General features: G+C 30.8%; 2 protein-coding genes across 2 annotated transcripts; one reads left to right on the forward strand and one right to left on the reverse strand.

Annotated features, from left to right (window-relative positions):
- Positions 1 to 231: 231 nt before the first annotated feature.
- On the forward strand, positions 232 to 5,531 carry LOC133688583 (cation/H(+) antiporter 3-like). The gene is made up of 3 exons (XM_062108112.1): positions 232 to 981; positions 1,103 to 2,198; positions 5,329 to 5,531. The coding sequence occupies exons 1-3, from the start codon at positions 232 to 234 to the stop codon at positions 5,529 to 5,531; spliced, it is 2,049 nt and encodes a 682-aa protein (XP_061964096.1).
- A 10,815-nt stretch (positions 5,532 to 16,346) lies between these two features.
- LOC133688976 (RING-H2 finger protein ATL13-like) lies at positions 16,347 to 18,282 on the reverse strand. Its single transcript, XM_062108659.1, has one exon. It carries the CDS (start codon positions 17,968 to 17,970, stop codon positions 16,495 to 16,497), a length of 1,476 nt encoding a protein of 491 aa, XP_061964643.1. The 5' UTR covers positions 17,971 to 18,282; the 3' UTR covers positions 16,347 to 16,494.
- Positions 18,283 to 19,898: the final 1,616 nt, after the last annotated feature.

The raw sequence follows: 19,898 nt of genomic DNA on the forward strand, positions 1-19,898 counted from the left end.
GGAATAATTTTCAGTCCTGTGCTATTTAAAAGTAATATTTCAAAGAATCTATTTACCAAGGAAAGCTTAGAGCCTGTTGGTATGATAGCCGTAATTGGCTTTCAGTTCTTCATGTTTTCAAGTGGAGTAAAGTCGGATGTAAATATGCTGAAAAGTTTGGGAAGAAAGGTCTGGTCCATTGGCTTTCTGTCTGTGTTCCTGCCACTTCTGCTCGGGTTTGGAGCCTTAAAAATGACAACTGGCAGAGAAACCTTGTTTTTTGTTAATTTTGCTGCCGCAACATCATATTCTATCACTTCATTTCCAGTCATAGTTACCCTTCTTACTGACTTGAAACTTCTAAACTCTGAACTCGGCCGATTGGGACTATCGACCGCACAAGTCAGTGATGTTTTCAGCCTTTTTCTGATCTTTTTTTTGTCCGTGCTGAAAGTAATGAGCCAAGAAATGTACAGCAGGGAAAACGTTTTTATAATTGCAGGCTTCATTGTTTTTGTTGCCGGTATTCTTAAGCCAGCACTGCATTCGCTGGTGAAAAAGCTCCGCAATGGCATGCCTCTGAAGGATGTATACATTTATCTCATCATGTCGTTGTTCCTCGGGTCTGTGTTCCTTTCACATTATTATGGACAGTCTGCTATCTTTGCTCCTTATATTATTGGTCTAGCTGTTCCCTCTGGGCCTCCTTTGGGGTCTGCTTTAGTGGAGAAATTCGAAGTGGTTTCCGGATTGTTCCTTCCACTCTTTGTTACGACCTGTGGCATGAGGTTGGATCTCTTAGAAACTAAATACACTGCAGAGATATCAATACCCGCTGCTGTTTCGATTGTTGTAATTACCTTATCCAAATTCTTGGTATGTTTCGTGTCACACTCGTACTTCTGGGAATTGCCAAAAAGTAATGCTGCTGCTTTTGCTCTCGTAATGTGTTCCAGAGGAGTGGTTGAGCTGGCCTTTTACACTTTCCTGAGTGATCAGGAGGTAATTAACCACGGACTAAACAATTTTCTTCATACGCTAACAACTATCTTCTTTTTTCCATTAATCCTTTAAGAAACTGCCATTGATTTTCCATTTCCATTTTATCTTAATAAAAGTGCAGATTGTAAAGGATGAATCATTTGTATTCATGATTTTCATGGTCGTTCTCTTCAGTGGCCTTATACCATTTTTTGTTACATGTCTCTACAATCCGACAAAGAGTTACGCAGGACACCATATAAGAAGCCTTGCGCATTCAGATTCCGATTCAGAGCTGCAAATCATTTCTTGTATCCATGCACCAGGGGATGTGACGGCAGTAATCAGACTTCTTGATGCCTCATGTGGTGGAGATAGCCCCATAGCAGTTACCGTCCTTCACCACATGAAGCTTGTTGCGCAATCCACGCCAATCTTCATTTCCCACAGAAAAGAAAGGCTAATACTATGTGAATACATATACTCCGTCAATGTCATCAATTTGTTTAATGAATTCGAGCAAAACACTCGTGGATCCGTTTCAGTAAATGCTGTCACCGCAGTCTCTCCGCCAACGTCGATGCATGGTGATATTTGCTCAGTAGCAGTGGACAAGCTAGCATCTCTTATAATAATCCCATTTCATATCAGATGGTGGAAACAAGATGGGACCATTGAATCAGAGGATCATGCCCTAAGGGAATTGAATTGCAGGGTCCTTGAGAGTGCACCATGCTCTGTAGCTATCCTTGTCGATCGATGCAATAATATTCCAAGGAAGCCTGTCAGCAAAGATGATGAATTATCATTGACATATGATGTTGCTATGATCTTCTTGGGAGGCAATGATGACAGGGAAGCATTAACTTTTGCTATACGCATGGCAGAAGACACCAGGGTGAGGTTGTCTGTGGTGCATCTCATAGCCCCAAATAATGGTGTTAGTGGTGGTAATGAAGGTGTCAACATTAACTGTCAAGACTTTGAATCAACTCATGATTATATGGCTATGAGGGATATTAAGGAAAGAGAATACATAGCATATAGAGAGGTGATAGCAGAAGATGCAGCTGCAACTGCTTCAATTGTAAGATCCATCATGGATGAACATGAGCTAATAGTAGTTGGAAGAAGAAACATGGAAGATGACATTCCTCAAACAGCTGGTTTAAAAGAATGGTGTGAGCACCCAGAGCTGGGGGTTTTGGGTGACCTCATTTTATCGAACGAGACCAAGAGTACAAGTTCCTTGTTTGTTATACAAAAACAACAGCAAAAAAGTGCTCTAAACTAACTAATACCAACTTGTACGTACATGTCTTCAAATGGGGCTTAAAAGTTCATTGAAAATTTTGCACTTATATTTTGAATAAATTACTTTGTACCAAATTTGTTTTACCAGTTCTGTTCTCCATTGAAAGTCAGTTCAGTTTTCAAAATCTCTTGACCTTGTCCCAAAATTACTCCTCATTGTGGATTCCCAGACTTCAGACAATTTTATGTACCGAATAATTAAATTAAGAGTTGTTGATACTGTTTAATCAAATGCTTTACTGATACGGAACATTAAATAAAAAGAATTAAAGTGAGAAAGAAAAAAGCTTTATAGAAAGAAGCTAAGAATTGAAAGTAATATATATATATATATATATATATATATATATATATGTAACTCTGTAATATTTTTAATTAAAAATTAAAAATTTATAATATTTAAAAAAATAGAATATAAATATTAAAACTCTAATTAGAACAAGCAATTGAGCTTATAGTCCACTAAATAAAATATCCAACAATAATTAAATTAAACCCAACAAATAAAATCTAATTACTAAACCTTGATTAAAAGTTCATATAAATTAAACTAAAACATAAGCTAAAACTCAATCTTTTAATGATTTGGGCTATCCTCCATTGTCTATGATTATACGAGTGCGTAAACAATGTCTTAGGTCTAGTGTCTCCACCAATTCTTCCGAGGTTGGAAGAACTCGACCCCATCGATTATAGGTAAAGACGGCTCCGATCGCCCCTAAAGATAAGAATCAAGCCGTTGTGATATCTCTCTAATAATTCAAGTATAGTCTGAATCTGGTCATTTAGCCTATATACTAGGATTTGTTAAAGTTCACCATCCTTGGTAGAAACAACTTGTGCATTCACAATAACATTAATATGTTCATTTTTTGCCAAAGATAAGGATAATAGGGTAAGGGTTTCAAAAGAAACATCAGAGATAGGTTGATGTGTTTAATATATAATGATGGTTTTCATGTCAAAAGTAGAGTTAATATCAAAGTTTAGTGGCAATTTAAAGACATAATTAATTGATTCAATCATTTGTAACACTTTAAATGGTCTAACACTACTTAATTGCAATTTATGACTGGTTTTTAAAGGGCATCGTTCAGGTTTAATTTGTATCATGAAATAATCTCCAATATTAAGTGCATTATGGTACTTAAGTAAATCAACTCGAAATTTTTATTGTTCATTACTTGCTTGAATTTATTTTATGATCTCATCATGCAAATTATAAATTCTACATGCAAAAGACTAAGTTGAATCAGACATTTTAAGGTGAGGAGACATAGAAAGATGATATACATGATCTATAGGCTTTCTAAGTTTGTAGCTATGAACAATATATGAATGAGGATGTAGAGTGGAACAAACACTATTGGAAGCTTTAGTAAATATAGTTTGGACATAACCTAGTAAATCAGGATTATATTCATCTTCCTCATCACGTGTTAGGGGTAAAGAATCATGGAGCTTAACATATTGCTCTAAACATATGACATGTCGGACTTCAAGCATGAGGGGGTGATGAGCATGTTGCTCTAAACCTTTGACATGTTGGACGTCAAGCATGGTGAGTAAGGAATCGGATAGTTTAAGAGGACTAATATCATGAGATTGTTTTAAGACCATATTCACCTCTTTAGGCAATTCCACTAAAGAGTTTTCTAAAAAAAATTTCTCATTTTCAGACTCGTGTGGACTTATAATGTGAGGTCCTTTTTCTTACACATTCTCTTCATTTAGATCACTAAAGTTCTCAATATTAAGTTCATACACTTTCACACAATAGTTTTCTTTATCACTTATTTCCTTATGTTTTTGAATGAATAAGGAGTTTAAAGATGCAATTAAAGAACATATGACCAAAACCTTGACTTTTAGCACACTAGACCTCTAAACTCAACCTAGACGTTTTATTAACGACTTGCTTTCCCTTATCTTCTTTATAAATATGAGCACTACTAGGATTAGGTCTATAAGGTGGAGCATCTAATAAAGAATCATTATTTCTAAATTGAGATCTAAAAGGAATTCTATAAGGGTCCTGATGTTTTATCCATCGACTCTTTATAAGCAACTCATAATCTTGCACTATAGTATAGGCTTGGTCAAGAGTGAAAGCACCTATAAGCCTGATCTCTTTTCTAAAATCATCATTCAGACCTTTACAAAATCTATGCAAAGTCTGGCTTCATTTTTCCTTATGGTACATCTCATCATGTAATCATTAAATTATGTTATATACTCATTAATAGACTTGTTCCTTGTCTTAGATTGTTCCATTGGTTTAAGAGTTTATTCCTATAAGACTGAAATAGATACTTTTCCAGTAGTTTTTCTTTCATCTTGGTTCAATCAGTTATAAGAGGCTTACTCTTATCTCTGAACAATCCTCAACATCTCTCCAATAAAGTTTGGCTTGACCAATAACTATCATCTTAGCAAATCTAACTTTTCTATTATCAAACAAGTTGTGTTACTCAAAGAATTGATTCATATCACGAATCCAAATATCAAAGATCCAAAGGTCATGTGACCGTCAAAATTGATGGCTTTTATTTTGTTAGGGCTCATAACTCGCTCATCAAAGTCATCATGTTTAGAGTAACCTAAATGATAGTCATACTAGTGGCGCTCAAAGTGAACTTGTCCATAATAGCTATTCTTGTGATATTTATTGGTTTTTGGGTGTTTTATTTGAAAAATCTCTTGGTGCTTAATTCTTATAAACATGTTGATCATCTAAGTATGCATTTCCCTTTAAATGGCCATCACTAAGGGTCGGGTCTACGTTAAATATAAACTTAAGCTTGGACACTAGATGATCATGACACAAATGCATGCAACACTTATAAATGGAATTGAGATCATAAAGTGTAAATAATTAATCAAACACAATGTCAAGGCAAAGGCTCACAATTATCAAAAAGGACAAGATACTAGTTATCAATGACGAAACAGATTGATGAACAAAAATTTTAAAAAAAATGCAAGGTGAGATTTTTTTTATGATTTCGCTTGAAAGGTTGTATGTGGTTGTGCCTTTGTTGTTGCTGAAAATAGACTTGGTCCTGTCGTGGGTGCGATTGGCGGCGTGTGGAGGGGCTGTCATTTTGAGGCAGTATGACACCATGAGTGAAGGAAGTCAAGAATTTGTCATGGTGGTCTGTTGTGGTTGCTGGAGACGACGATTTGCTATTGGTTGTGCATATGCAGATTGGAAGAGACGATTGGTTGTTGTCTTCTACGGGGATCTGTCAAGTTGAATGGCAGTAGATAGCTAGTCGGGGTAGAGGTTGTAGTGGCATGGCTAGTGTCTGGGTTGGTCGGCGGTGTGGTGGCTGAGGCTAAAGACCAACTGATGTAGTTGGTACGTGGGAGTGGTAGTGGATGAGGAAGATGAATAATAGTTTTTTTTTTTAGATTTTGATTGTAATAAGAAAAGGCAAACAAAACTTTTTTTTGCTACAATTTGTTTTTCTTGTTGAAAGTTTCTCACAAGATCTAGGGTTTATGAACTAGATTGAATATCAAGAATTTAAACAAGCTCATAGATTGTTTAATTGTAAGAACAATTAAAACTCTAAGCTCTATATTAAATTTGATGCGGAACAATAAACAAATAGAATTAAAGCAAAAAAAAGAAGAAGAAGCTTTAGAGAAATAAGCTAAGACTTGAAAGTAAAGAAAAAGAAGAATAGAGATTGGAATAATGCAACTCTGCAATATTTTTATTTAATAATCAAAACTCTATATCATTTAGAAAAGTTGGATATAAATATTAAAACCCTAACTAGAACAAGCAATTGAGCTTATGGCTCACTAAATAAAATACCTAACAAATAAAGTTTAATTAATAAACATCAACTAAAAGTTCATATAAATTAAACTAAAACATAAGTTAAAACTCGATCTCTTAATAGTTTGGGCTACACTCCATCGTCTACCAAATAAAATACCCATTAAATAAAGTCTAATTAATAAATCTCAACTAAAAGTTCATATAAATTAAACTAAAACATAAATTAAAGTCCAATCTCTTAATGGTTTAGGGTACACGTCATCATCCATGATCATATGAGTGTGTAAACAATGTTTCAGGTCCGGTGTCCCCACTATTCAATGTTATAATTAGCATTTCTTAACAAGTGTTTTGGTCCTATGTTTTCAACAGAGGGTCAAAATCAATTGATAACAGGAAAATCAACTAGGTCTTAGGAGATTCCAAATCAACCAGCAAAAATATGCAACGATGATCAAGGAATTAGGAGTCATTATCGATCATAAAAACTATAAAACAAAGAAAAGACAATAGCATACAAAGATAAAAGTTCATGTGATTGATTAGAAAACCAATTCCTATTCAGAATAAGAATCATCGCCATATTAAACTAGCAAGTATTATAGTTTATTTACAGTTCATATGAGTTTTAGGAAGGTAACAGATAGATATAATGATTTAAATTGTATCAAAATTCATGACATAAATGACTAAATCCTAAATAGAGTTGAATAGTATGTATTCTTGTAAAATAAATATGGCGTAAAGTTCCCCACTTAGCTTTAACATATTAACAAGAAAAAGAAATGTAAAATAAACTAATCTAGGCAAAAATATAAGGAAATGATAAATAAATCCAAGAAAATAATTGCAAACAAAAGTAAGAAAAAGAAAAACAATAAATAAAGATAAATTATAGAAAGAAATTGTGTGCATGGAACTAGACATCATTTCCAATAATTAGATGATATTTTTATTTTGTTATAGAGGTTGAGTTTTATATAAACTTCTAATCCTAATCCTATACAAATTTTATATAACCTCTAAGGAGTTTACATCATGAATTCTAATATAATTTGAATACATATCTACATGCAACTCCTTCCTAACAATCCTATAAACCCTAATTAAATTGTAATACTTGCAAGTTTCATTCGTTGAGGATTCTTGTTTTTAAAAGGACTTGGTATTCTAATAAATCACGTGAACTCTTATCTTTATGCATGATTGTTATTCCTTATCGATCATGACTTCTAGTTTTCATGATCATGACTTATAATCCTTTGATCAATTATTTTATATCTTTCCTGGTTGATTTGGACTCTTCCAATAACTTATAAATTTTAGGCTTTTTTCCTATTTTGTAGTGAATACCTACTATTCTTACTTAGTTGACATGTAAATATCTACTATTGTATAATGAATATCTACTATTCTTACTTAGTTAACACGTGAATATTTATTTTTCATATAAAAAGTAGTTATTCTAATGTTTTTAGAACAAATAAAGGAATATCCCACATAATTTTATAAGATTCTTGACACGAACAAAAATAACATAAAAAAGATAGCAAGTACAAGCAACACAACATTCTTCCAAATAGGATCACCACACAAAAACTTTAATTTAAAATTTTAATATTGAATCTTTTCTCTTCACGTATAGTCTCCTAAAATACAAACTTAAAAACCTTATTTATACTAGTCCTAAATCTAAACTAAATAAGAAAAAATAAAATTTCTAAACTGAATTATTCCTAAATTGAGTAAGAAAAAAAATAATTAAGAATTTTTTTTTACTTTGTCAATTTGTCTGATCGAGAATCCAGGTTCTTGTAGCAAGACAAATTGCTAGTTTTCGCCTAAACTGAGGCTGCGAACCTGGATTTAAAAATAAAATGAAAAAAGAAAGTAGGCATTAGGGGTAATGGACTCAAAACATAAATATGTAGGGACAATCACATGAGGTCGTGTTAGAAATAAAACTAGAAAACTGTCCCCAACCGCTCTCTTGACATTATTAACATCAGCCATTAATGTTTATTGCCCTAATACTCCAATTATTTGACCAATATGAAATTTGTTTCTCTCCTTTAATGCAGCCACAGCCTGTGATTGAGGAAACAGCTATGCATTTCAAATCTAATTTGGATTCTTACAGTACATTTACTGTGCTAAAAAGAAAAAAAACTGGTGTTAAATAATGTGTCGACGCAATTTTTTTTAATTTTCAATTTATTTACATATTTCTTTTGGAGACTATGAGACCTTTGGATTTTGACTTACAGTACAGGAAGTCTCCCTTTTCTTAGCACATCCTAAGAGTGGGTAGAGTTTATGATTAGCCATTGCTAGACTAGCACACTGTCTTTTTTACAGGTGAATAACTTGCAGCATCCAGATGATGATTTGAGACACAAGGAAATGGTTCTGTAGCAGAAGACAATCCAAATTGTTGATGAGAAAAGTGATTCTGCATATGATTTGTAGCTAATTAGCTCGTTTCATGTGGTATTTGATTTTATTTATATAAATATATTTTATTTATTTAACAAAAATAAAATTTAAATAACCATATAATTATGTGTTATTTAACTGTAATGAACTAATACTTTTTATTTAAAAAGTATAGTACTCCAAATTATTAATTAAGAAAGAATGCTAGTGTTACTTTGAATTTACTAAGTTTAAGTCATGAAAGAAACGTGATGTGCTATAACGGATATTTCATTATTAGGCGTGTGTTTCATACTAAAAAGTATGGTAAGGGTAGAAAAACATACAACAATGGGGTTTATGTTAAAGTATCGATTTCTAATGAGTTTGAAGTTGACTATCATAGGAAGTTAGACAAAGTCATTGAATTGCAATATCATAACGAGCAGAATAGAGTCTTTTTATTCAAATGTTATTGGTAGATACCACTAATAGAGGAATTAGAGTAGATCTACGTCATGGTTTAGTCATACTTAATACAAAGTCTATATTATGCAACGTCGACGATGTCTTTGTTTTCGCTAAGTAATGTCACTATAATGCAATATTTATGGAGGAAATTAACTTTATTTTAATGACAATTGTGTTAATTTATTATTAAATCATAATGAAACATTTATTTTATGTAATTTAATTATTATATACAGAACTAGTATTATTATGTTGTGTATGTTGCTGTTATTTTAAGTATTTGCATGATGAATAAATAAGAAATATATATACAATTTGGCAACATAAATTGCTTTGCATCAATAGAAATATCAACAAACCTGTAAAATACAAACAGATACACTGAATGATTAAAGTCTATTGGTATATTCCAAAGAGCATTGGAATTGTTCCCTTCTCACTAGCATTGTTTAATGCATACGAAATCACCGACAGTTAATATCCGTTGATATTTTCTTGAGAGTTAAGGTACTATCACTTCTTACCTGCACTATTTATTACTATCCTTTGTAGATGGAATCAACAATAGACTGAAAAGTAATTAGTGATAGTTGAGGGGTTTCTAAAAGTTTTGGATTAAATTGAAAATTTCAATTAGATTTTATAGATGGAAACACTGACGAACATATTAAAATTTTAATTTTTAATTTTCCAACAATAATGATGTCGGTAATACTGACATGTTTCTAAATTTGTTTGATTGAATCAGAAATTTCAATTAGAATTTACAAATGGCTACATGGATGGAAAAAATAAAAATATTAATATTTAATTTACCATCAGTAAAGATGTCGGTGATACATGGTGGGTTTCTGAGAATTTTTTATTAAATAAAATTTTCAATTAGACTTTACATCCAAAAACACCGATGAAATAATTAAAATATTAATTTTTAATTTTCTGACAATAAAGACATTGGTAATACTTGGCGTATTTCTGAATAGTTTTAATTAAATTGAAACTTTCAATTAGACTTTACAGATGAATACATCGATGAAAAAATTAAAAAACATTAATATTTAATTTACCATCAATAAAAAAGCCTAAATTAAAAGACTAGAATCTTTAAAATCAGAACTGACAAGCACATCTCTTCTTCTCTCTTCCTCTACAGCTTTCTCTCTCCTGATCCCAAATCTTCATCTTTCTTTCTCTATTCTCTGTCTTTCTCTCCTCAACCCATTCTCTTTTCTTCTCTTATCCTCCACGTGTAGGTATGTCTTCTCATCTCTTCTCCTTCTCTTTTTCTCTTGTTATTTAATGATTTGTTCGAATTTGTTTTCCTCTTTTCATGAAAACTCAACATTAAGGTAAGATTCTTCTTTTTTTGTGTTCGGTTTTTGCATTTTTTATATTTTTATGTTATTAATAATAGCATAAATGTTATTGGGAATTTTTATTTTTTTCTATTATTAATAATTATATAAATGTGATTGGGAATTGTTCTTAACTTCTTTGTTCTTTAAGGATTGTATATAGATTTTTGGAATTTTTTAATTGTTTTTTATTTTCTCTTATTTAATGATTGTATATAGATTGTTGTATTTTTTAACCTTTTTTTATGCTTTACTGATTGTATAAATGTTATTAGAATTTTTTAACTTTTTTGTTATTTAATGATTGTATATAGATTGTTGGAATTTTTTTATTTTTGTTTTAATTTTATGTTTTTAATATGGTTAGCTAATTGATTTGTTGGTGTTAACAAATAGTTTTTAATTTCATGAAAATAAATTATTTAAAAATAAACAAAAAATATTAGCCACCATAAATAAAATAAAAAATAAAAATAGCTAAGATAATAGTTAGGATAAATGAATAGTTTTTAATGTGAAATATTGATATTACATATCCTTTAATGTGTTTATATTTACCTCTTATGATCATTTCGCAAATGGTTGTAGCAAAGTTAATTGGAAATTTAGTTAAACTAACTTAATTGAAATTATTTAATTGATTTAGATTGAAATAAAATCAACTAGTTTTTGGCAATTCAATTTAAATTATTGTATATTTTCAGGTTTAAAAATTTTGGGTAGTCTCTTTATTAGGAAGGTGCTTCTGAATTTATTTTTTAAAATAGAAATGATTTACGGTACCTTAATCCTTTAATTTGTGTAGATGCATATGGAAAAGTCAATAGCACATAGTATGGACAAGATCTCTACTAGTTCTTCTAGCAGCGATTCAGACGATCATGAGTTATTAGGTACTGACTAGGAACAAGCACCTGAGACACAAGCATCCGCTCACAATGCGAGCTCATCGAGTGTGATGCTGCCACTTTAAAAGGGGTCCTTTCACAGCAGAATCCATTTACTCGGAAGTAGTAGACTCAATGGAAGAATGACCTTTTAATGTAAGTTTGTTTTCCCTTTACATGACATGCTAATAATTTTTGAAAAAATAATTTCAATTAATGAATGCAATTTCAGGTTTATAAACATTGAGGCTTCTAGAACCATAACATTAGCGATGAAATCATGGATAAAAATTTCATTGTTTTAATGGAGTCAGGTTTCCAACATCCTTAATGGAAACCTATGATTGATGTATGAATCAGAAGGTTTAAGGTTAGTATTAATTTAAATATTTTTTATTATGTTAATTCGGTTAGTTTATTAACTTATTAAAGAAATTTTTCTTGTATAAATTTTAACTACAAGGAAAAATATGAATGAGATAGAGTTGACAATGCTATTGCAATGATGGTTTGGGAGAATCATGTTGCAACTAGGTAAGATTGAAATCAAGATAAAAAAATTTAATTACTTTATTGAATTTTATTATTTATTTAATAATAGATAAGTCATTTGTATCATATAGATTGCGTGATTTTTTATACGAGACATAAAAAAACGCCTAACAAATTCATACTTGAGATGTGACTCTTATATAAAGAATATTGTATTTGAAAATCTAGAAGCTAAGTCAGATAAATATAAGTTTGTGGGATATTCAAAAGAAATTGTTAGATATCATTCATATCATCTCGTTGAGCAATAATGTTTTGTCTCAAAATATGTTATCTTTTTAAAGAAAGAATTTGCTCTTGAAAAGAGTAGTGAGAGAAAAATATAGCTTGAACAAGTTCAAGAACTATAAACGGACATCCAAATAGAACCTAAGCCTGAGGTTATAACATTAGATGTTTAACCTGAAGCTCAAGAAAACATAAATAAATCTATAGATCTGGTAAGACACGTCATGCACCAATATGATAAGGACTTCTCATGAAAGCTAGGAATGACAAGTTGTTCATACTTGATGAGCCTAACAATTATATACAACCAATATCTAATATTGATTATAAGAAATGATTTAAAGCCATAAAATCTAAAATGGATTTTATATATACCAACCAGGTATGGACCTTGGTTGATCCATTTGAAGGGATAAAAGTCATTAGATGTTAGTAGGTCTTTAAGAGAAAGACTAACATAAAAAGCAATGTACAATTGTACAAAGCTAGACTAGTTGCCTAAGGTTACAGACAAAAACAAATAGGTTGACTTTGATGAAACCTTCTTGCCAGTAACTATGTTAAAATCCATAAAGATTTTGTTTGTTATAGCTACATACTATGATCATAAGATTTGAAAAATGAATGTCAAAATTATAATCCTAAACGAGAATCTTCAACAAAATATATATGTGACATAACTTGAAAGTTCCTAATCAATAAATTTACCAATCAAGTGTACAAGCTATAGAAATTCATTTGTGGACTTAAGCAAACTTTAAGGAGTTGAACTATCCGTTTTGATGACATAATCAAACAATTTGATTTCATAAAAAATATGGATGAGATTTGTGTTTATAAAAAGTTTAGTGAGAGTGGATTTGTTTTTTTAATATTATATATAAATAACATATTATTAAAATGAAATGATATTTCTTTACTCTAGTTAGTAAATATTAAGTTGTCCAAAAATTTCTTCATTAAAGATATGAGAAAAACAACATATATATTGAGATTAAAGATCTATAGAGATTATATATATATATATATATATATATATATATATATATATATATATATATATACAAGGTTGTTTGTATTATCTCAATCCATGCACATAAATAAGATTCTAGAACGATTTACCATAGATGAATTCAAAAGATAATACTTATCTATTTCGCATATGATACTCTCTTCAAATACATGTGTCCAAAAACACAAATTAAGAGATAAGATGGAAATAATTCCATATACTATAGATATAAGATCCATAATTTATGCAATGCTATATACAAAACCAAATATACCTTATACTTTGAGCATAACGAGTAGATACAAATCTAATTCAAGTGAGAGTTACTGAAAGATAGATAAAAATATTCTTAAATATTTAAGAAGAGTTGAGAATGTTTTTCTGATCTATGAAGAAGATGAACTAGTAGTTCATGGTTATTAAGATGCTAGTTTTCAATAAGATATTGAAAATAAAAAATTCAGTTTGGTTATATTTTACGCTAAATAATAATACTATAAGTTACAAGAGTTTCAAATAAGAGACCAAATAGATTCTCCAACTAAAGTTAAGTACACCTCTATGTTTGAGGGAACAAAAGATGATATTTTGATCAAAAAGTTCATCATTAAACTAGTTGTGGTTCCTAAACTTTGTTGATCTAGTAGTCCTATATTGTGTTAACAATGGAGTCATTGCAATAAAAAAGGAACCAAAATCCCATCAATGATCTAAAAAATAAACTTAGATAATTCCAGTTGATTGAAGAATTATATAAAGGAAAGATATAAAGATATAACGAGTACCTATTGAAGAGCATCTTATAGATCCTCTTACTAAGTCATTGTCCTAGTAAAAGCATGATCATCAAGTAGAGCGGTATGATATTTGATACATGACTGATTAGATTTAGTGCAAGTGATATATTGTTAGTGTATATGCCCTATAGTCAATCAGTTGGTTACATGTGGCATTGAATTTGTTCATGTAAATATATTTAATTTATTAATAAAGGCTTATTTATCTTTAATATTCATCAAATATTTGCTTAAAGAATTCAGAGTAAAGATAAAGTTCTTGAGACAAAAATGTTTTGTAAAGAAAATTATAAAGTTGTTATAATTATGATATTCTTATTGCATCAAAGCATTGTTCCTAAAATGTTCCTAGTCAATGATTTATTAAGACTAGATATTAATTAAAGTTGTTGAGACTAGTGCATATTATGTTCTTTTCTTTGTGAAATAAATCATTTGTTCTCATAAGTTGAGGTATGACGGATATCTAGAACTAATATGTAGATGCTTATCAGATGACATGTTTACTTAATTGACTCGCATGAGAATTCCATATGGAAAGATCACTCGTGTCTATGGAAAGGCTCACGCAATGGTTATGTAAGTGATCTTTAGACTTGAGATCACTAAGTTATCTTATATATGGAGTGTTATATTTTGATCATGCTACACATTGTCCTAATAAAGGGTAACAAACGAGAAGATATTAGGTATAACATAAACTATATAAAAGTATTTAAGTAATCAAGAGAGGATTTATCTCCATAGGTGAATTAGGAAAAAAGGTTCACGCAATGGTTATGTAAGTGATCTTTAGACTTGAGATCACTAAGTTATCTTATTTATGGAGTGTTATGTTTTGATCATGCTACACATTGTCCTAATAAAGGGTAACAAACGAGAAGATATTAGGTATAACATAAACTATATAAAAGTATTTAAGTAATCAAGAGAGGATTTATCTCCATAGGTGAATTAGGAAAAAAAGTTCATTTATTCTCAAATAATATTGATTGTAAATCATTAAGTAAGGTGGAATGATATGTGTAAAGAGTTTCAAATCTTATTTAAATAATCAATCACTATGATATTTGATGTTAAGAATAAACATGATTTGACATAGTAGACACATTTCATGCTATAATGTCTAATCAGAACATTGTTCATCAGTGAATAATAATTATACTAAGAAACTAGTCACTGAAAAGTTAAGTCAAACTACTTATGACTTTTCTAATATTTAAAGGATCATGACAGGTTGCTAGACAATTTATTTGATCTTTAATATAAATCATTTGATCTTTAATATAAATCAATCAATTGTTAAATTGATAATAATTTAATTTATTTAATCCTATTTTATTTAGGATTGTGATTTATATTTAGACAAATTTATTAGGGGATCTAATGGATCACACACATAAGAACCATTGGTTAAAAATTAAAATAGGATGATTAATCAAGTATGACTTTATTATAAATAAGTTTTAGAAATTAAGGATTAGAGTGTGATTTATATAGGGAATTACAATTCTAGACTTATAAAAATCAAATAGGATCTTGATTGAATAAATTTCTAAAATTAGCATAAAATAAAATATAAGATATTATTTAAGAAGCAAGATAATATTTTGTTATTTATAAGGTTTTTAGGTTTCCCTAATAATAGAAAGTTATGTCTCTTATTTTCTGTGGATGATGAAAAAGATAAGTAGAGTACAATATTTAAATATCTAAAAAAAATAGTACTCTAAAGTATAACAATCAATCTCTCATAAAAGAATTTAAGAGATTTCTCACTAGTAGTATGTGTGAATTACCATTAGAGATTGGATAATTAGACGATTTATGATTTGCAACAACTCAACATTTGAAGCAGATATTCAAAGTCAAAACTAATATCCGATCTTCATGTAATCTTCGCATAAAACCTTAAAACAACTCTAGATTTGTTTAACATAATCTCTGAGATTCTTGAAAAATTTTAAATTTATTATTTTTGTTGTATCTATATGTTTTGGAAAACCCAACATTAAAACAATAATTTATCTAGCAAAATTTAAATTGATGTGATCACTTGAATCTTTTCTGTGAAAAAATGAACACACCAAATTGGCACACTAATGATCGACAAACCCATTCAGTGGATGGATTTTGGTGCATTTACCGCTGTTCAATCACTTCCAGCATCTCCGATCAGGAATTGTCAATCAAATGCTCATAGACCCGATGAATATGATCAACTGTTTCTGTAAGCTCAGTAACTATGCCCTCATTAATACACACTAATGGCAACTGGCTAACTTCTACCTGACACTACCATTGAAAGAAAAGCTACCATGATGCTTACTTTATGCATTTGGGATTTCATCATTTTGCAACGCAAATTATTATTCTGAAAGTCGAATTAATAAAGCAATGAGTTTCAAATTAGTCTACATTTGAAGCATGCGAAACCATGGAAAGGCAGAGATTCTTGACCTTGAAAGGACAAAAAGAAGACAATCATAAAAGAATAATCTATGCTCCACACATACAATGCTGTAATGTGAAGAAAAGAAAAGGAAGAAAACAAAAGCATAATGCAGTGTAATTGCATCAATTTTGTATTTTTGGATAATTGCTTCTTTCTTTTTCGAGCTACAGATATTCCAATTATGCCTTGCACAATGAAGAAAAAGAAGATTACTTTCCCAGGAAAAAGTATCCAGGAAAAGTTGACAAAAGAATGCTAGACATTAGGTGTAAAGGATGAGTGAACAACCTTGTTTTGTCTCCCCACAAGCCAAAGCAGAGTCCTCCTTGCAAATGAAGGCGTTTTTTCTTGCAATTCCAATCTATGACAACTCTGATTCAGCACATTACCACCCGATTGACCACCTCCATTTTCCCACCTGCCAAAGCTTATTTCAGAATTAGTCCTTCTCACATCACTATCCCCCTTCCTCATCTTCAAATCATCATCAGCAACAACATTTTTATTCACTGGAAATCGAAAGGAAAAGGCCCTTCTTGAAGATTCCCCAGTTGAACTCTGCTTCTCCTTTTTCCCTCTGAGCCATATCTTTGATCTAGAAAAGCTCTCTTTCTCGCTTCTACCAATGGTTTTGCCACTGCTAGCAACAATACTAGCACTCCCATGAACTTCAACACTCTTAAGACCTTCAAAGCCATCAAATTCTCTTCTTGATTCACAATCACATTCAGACATTGCTAGCTTGTGACCAGGTGTTAAAGGCAAAGTCGTCTTCTTGCTTGACTGTTTCTTCATTGGAGTCGTTATAGGTACTTGCAATGAAGAATTCTCATCCAATACATACTCAAACGACCCCATAGAATAGCACCTTCTTGAATCAATATTACTTGTGCTACTCCCTTCACCAACATCCACATTCCTGTACTTCCCTAGCTTAACAGGAACAACCTTCTCCCCTGAATCTACTACTATTTTGGGGACAGAATCATCTTTTGTCAAACTTTCACTTGACTTATGTGAAATATCCAAACGCGATGATCCCAAATCAATGTCTCCATGACAACCCAGATTGGAATGTGTAGTCAAAACTGAACTGGTTCTGCCAACATTAGCCTCTCTGTTATTAACAAGCTCTCTTGAGCTCTCACTTCCAGATTCAAGAACAAGAACAAAGGGAGAGCGGGTATTGTTTGGAGAGAAATCAGAAAGCAAGCATGCTCTACAGAGAGGGCAAGTGGAGTGAGACAACAGCCATGTGTCTATACACTCTATGTGAAAGGCATGACTACATTTTGGCAACAATCTTAGCTGATCTTCAGGCTCAAATTCACACAAACAAACAGCACAGTCAAAAGGGTTCTTCAATCCAATAATGGCTTTGTATTGGAACACAGGGAGAGCATCTATAAATGTCTGGTCAACACCAGCATCGTGAAGGTGAAAGAGTTGCTGCAATTGGCCTTGAAGAGCAGTCACACTCTCTAAGTCATCAGGGTACTCTCTATTACGTGGTCTTAAAAGAAATCTCACTAGGAGGTGAAGCAAACCAGAAACAAAGAAAATAATAGCTAGAATAATAATGATAAGCAATAGACTAGGACTAACCTTGGTGTTCAAGTTGAAACCATCGGTATCAAGATTTGGTTGCGGTGGTGGCTGAGAAAGAAAATATGGTTGCTGGGTTGGAGAAATAAAGGTGCTTTCATTGATTTTAAGGAGAACCAAGTTCATGTTTTCTGGATGAAAAAACTGAGAGAGACTCAGCAAGATTGAAGCTTTAGACTTGAACCAAGTGATGATACCAATAACTGTCTCATCTGCTGCTACAAAATATTAAATCCAAGCCCCAATGAAGCATCCCCAGAAGCTATTTTAAGGCCAGTGTCAATATAAGCAGGTCTACTGGTTGAATTTTGAGATTATAGACTGGTAGAGTTTTAACACAATTTTGTCTGTACTAAAAATAAGGAACTGCAAGTCAGATGCAGAGATAGAGAGAGAGAGAGAGACTAGGCACTTAAAGAGCTGATATAAATGGTGTGGTCAGTGCTGGAAGGTAAGATTTCAAAACTATAGCAATAAATCCTCCCACCAGTGCAAAAATAAATGAGATTAGATACAGTTGGCTTAAACTACCTTTTTTTTTAAGCAAAACAAATTATTAAAATATTTTTGAAATACAAAAAATAACATATTCTAATTTTATTTTATTTTATGATCTCATCACCAAATGCAACAGGGTTTTCAGAGGAACTCCTCGAATTCGTTCATCAACCCCAATGTCCTTTTAATTCTCCATAGGAAAACAAATGTTCCTACAATACAGTTTGTGTTGATTTGGAAAAGGGTCGTTTCTTCCCTGTCCTGTCACACTGAGGATTTTTTTGCTTTGATTACTTTCCTTTTCATGTCTTCCATTCCACTTCTAGTATGATGTGCTTCTATTCTAATTGATAACTCTCGCTCCTCCTCGTATAGGACATCAAACGAAGTGGAGTGAGACTTTTTAGGATTTTGTTTTTTCTTATTACAAGAGCATCTTCAATGTAAAAAGCAATTTAGAAATGCTAAATTGTTTGTATAATTTTTAAATAGTATAAATATATTTTTTATATATGTACTATAATTAAAAAAAAATAACAACTTATTTGTATTTTAATATATTTAATATTAATATTTTTAGTTTTTTTTAAATAATATATTTTAATGTTTTGACTCTTTCAATAAATATATAATAACAATTTTTCTTTGACACAAAAGTCATTTTAGCTCTTCTTTTGACTGGGGCTTCAAGATCAACGAAGAAAAAGTTAAAAATAAGTTTTTTAAAAAAAAAATTTGGAGATGCTCCTAGTATAGTATGTTGATACACAAATTATGATGGCAATAGAGAAGATATAAAGAGAAAAAAAAAATAAAGAAATTAGGAAGATATTGAAATTTTGATTACCACAGAGTCAGTATTATTAAAAATATCTTAATAAAATAAATTTAATAATATTAAAAAAATTATTAAAAATGATTAGAAAAAGTCATATTTGTCCTTTAAGGTGGTGGTTCTTTTATCTTTAACAACAAGTCTGTATCACTTTAGTTATTATAAATAATTTTTTTTATGTTGTTGAATTTATTTAATAAATATTTTATTTTTAAAGATATCGTGATGTCATAATTAAAATTTCATTGTATCTTTAGTTTTTTTTTTGTTTTTTTTAAGTTAGTGTTTATGAATAATTATAAATTTAAAATTCATGTTTTTTATTATAATAAGTATAAATTGTGTTATTTGATATTTTACTAATTAAAACAAATTAAAAAAAATCTTTTAGCTAGTAAAAAAAAGAGAGGCAGTTGACGGGCTGTTTACTGGACCCCATATTTGCCTAAAAGTGACGCTCATTTTCCTTTTTTTTCATTTTTTTCCCTCTACTTTGTCACGGATTTTGGTTCTAGCTTTTTGAGTTGCCTGACATTAAAAAAACACGAACAGAGAACAAAAGGAAAACTTTTTTTCTTTTTTTTCAATTAAGACAAGTCATCGATTGAAGAAGCATACATCCAAATAGAAGAGTCTAAATTATAAAAAGCACTTGCATATGTCCCATACGGTGGTGATGAGTGATCACCCACAGATATAATTTGAGATTTTTCAGATTTAG

The sequence above is a fragment of the Populus nigra genome, chromosome 3 (genome assembly GCF_951802175.1).
Source record: "Populus nigra chromosome 3, ddPopNigr1.1, whole genome shotgun sequence".
In the NCBI taxonomy this organism is placed as follows: Eukaryota; Viridiplantae; Streptophyta; class Magnoliopsida; order Malpighiales; family Salicaceae; genus Populus; species Populus nigra.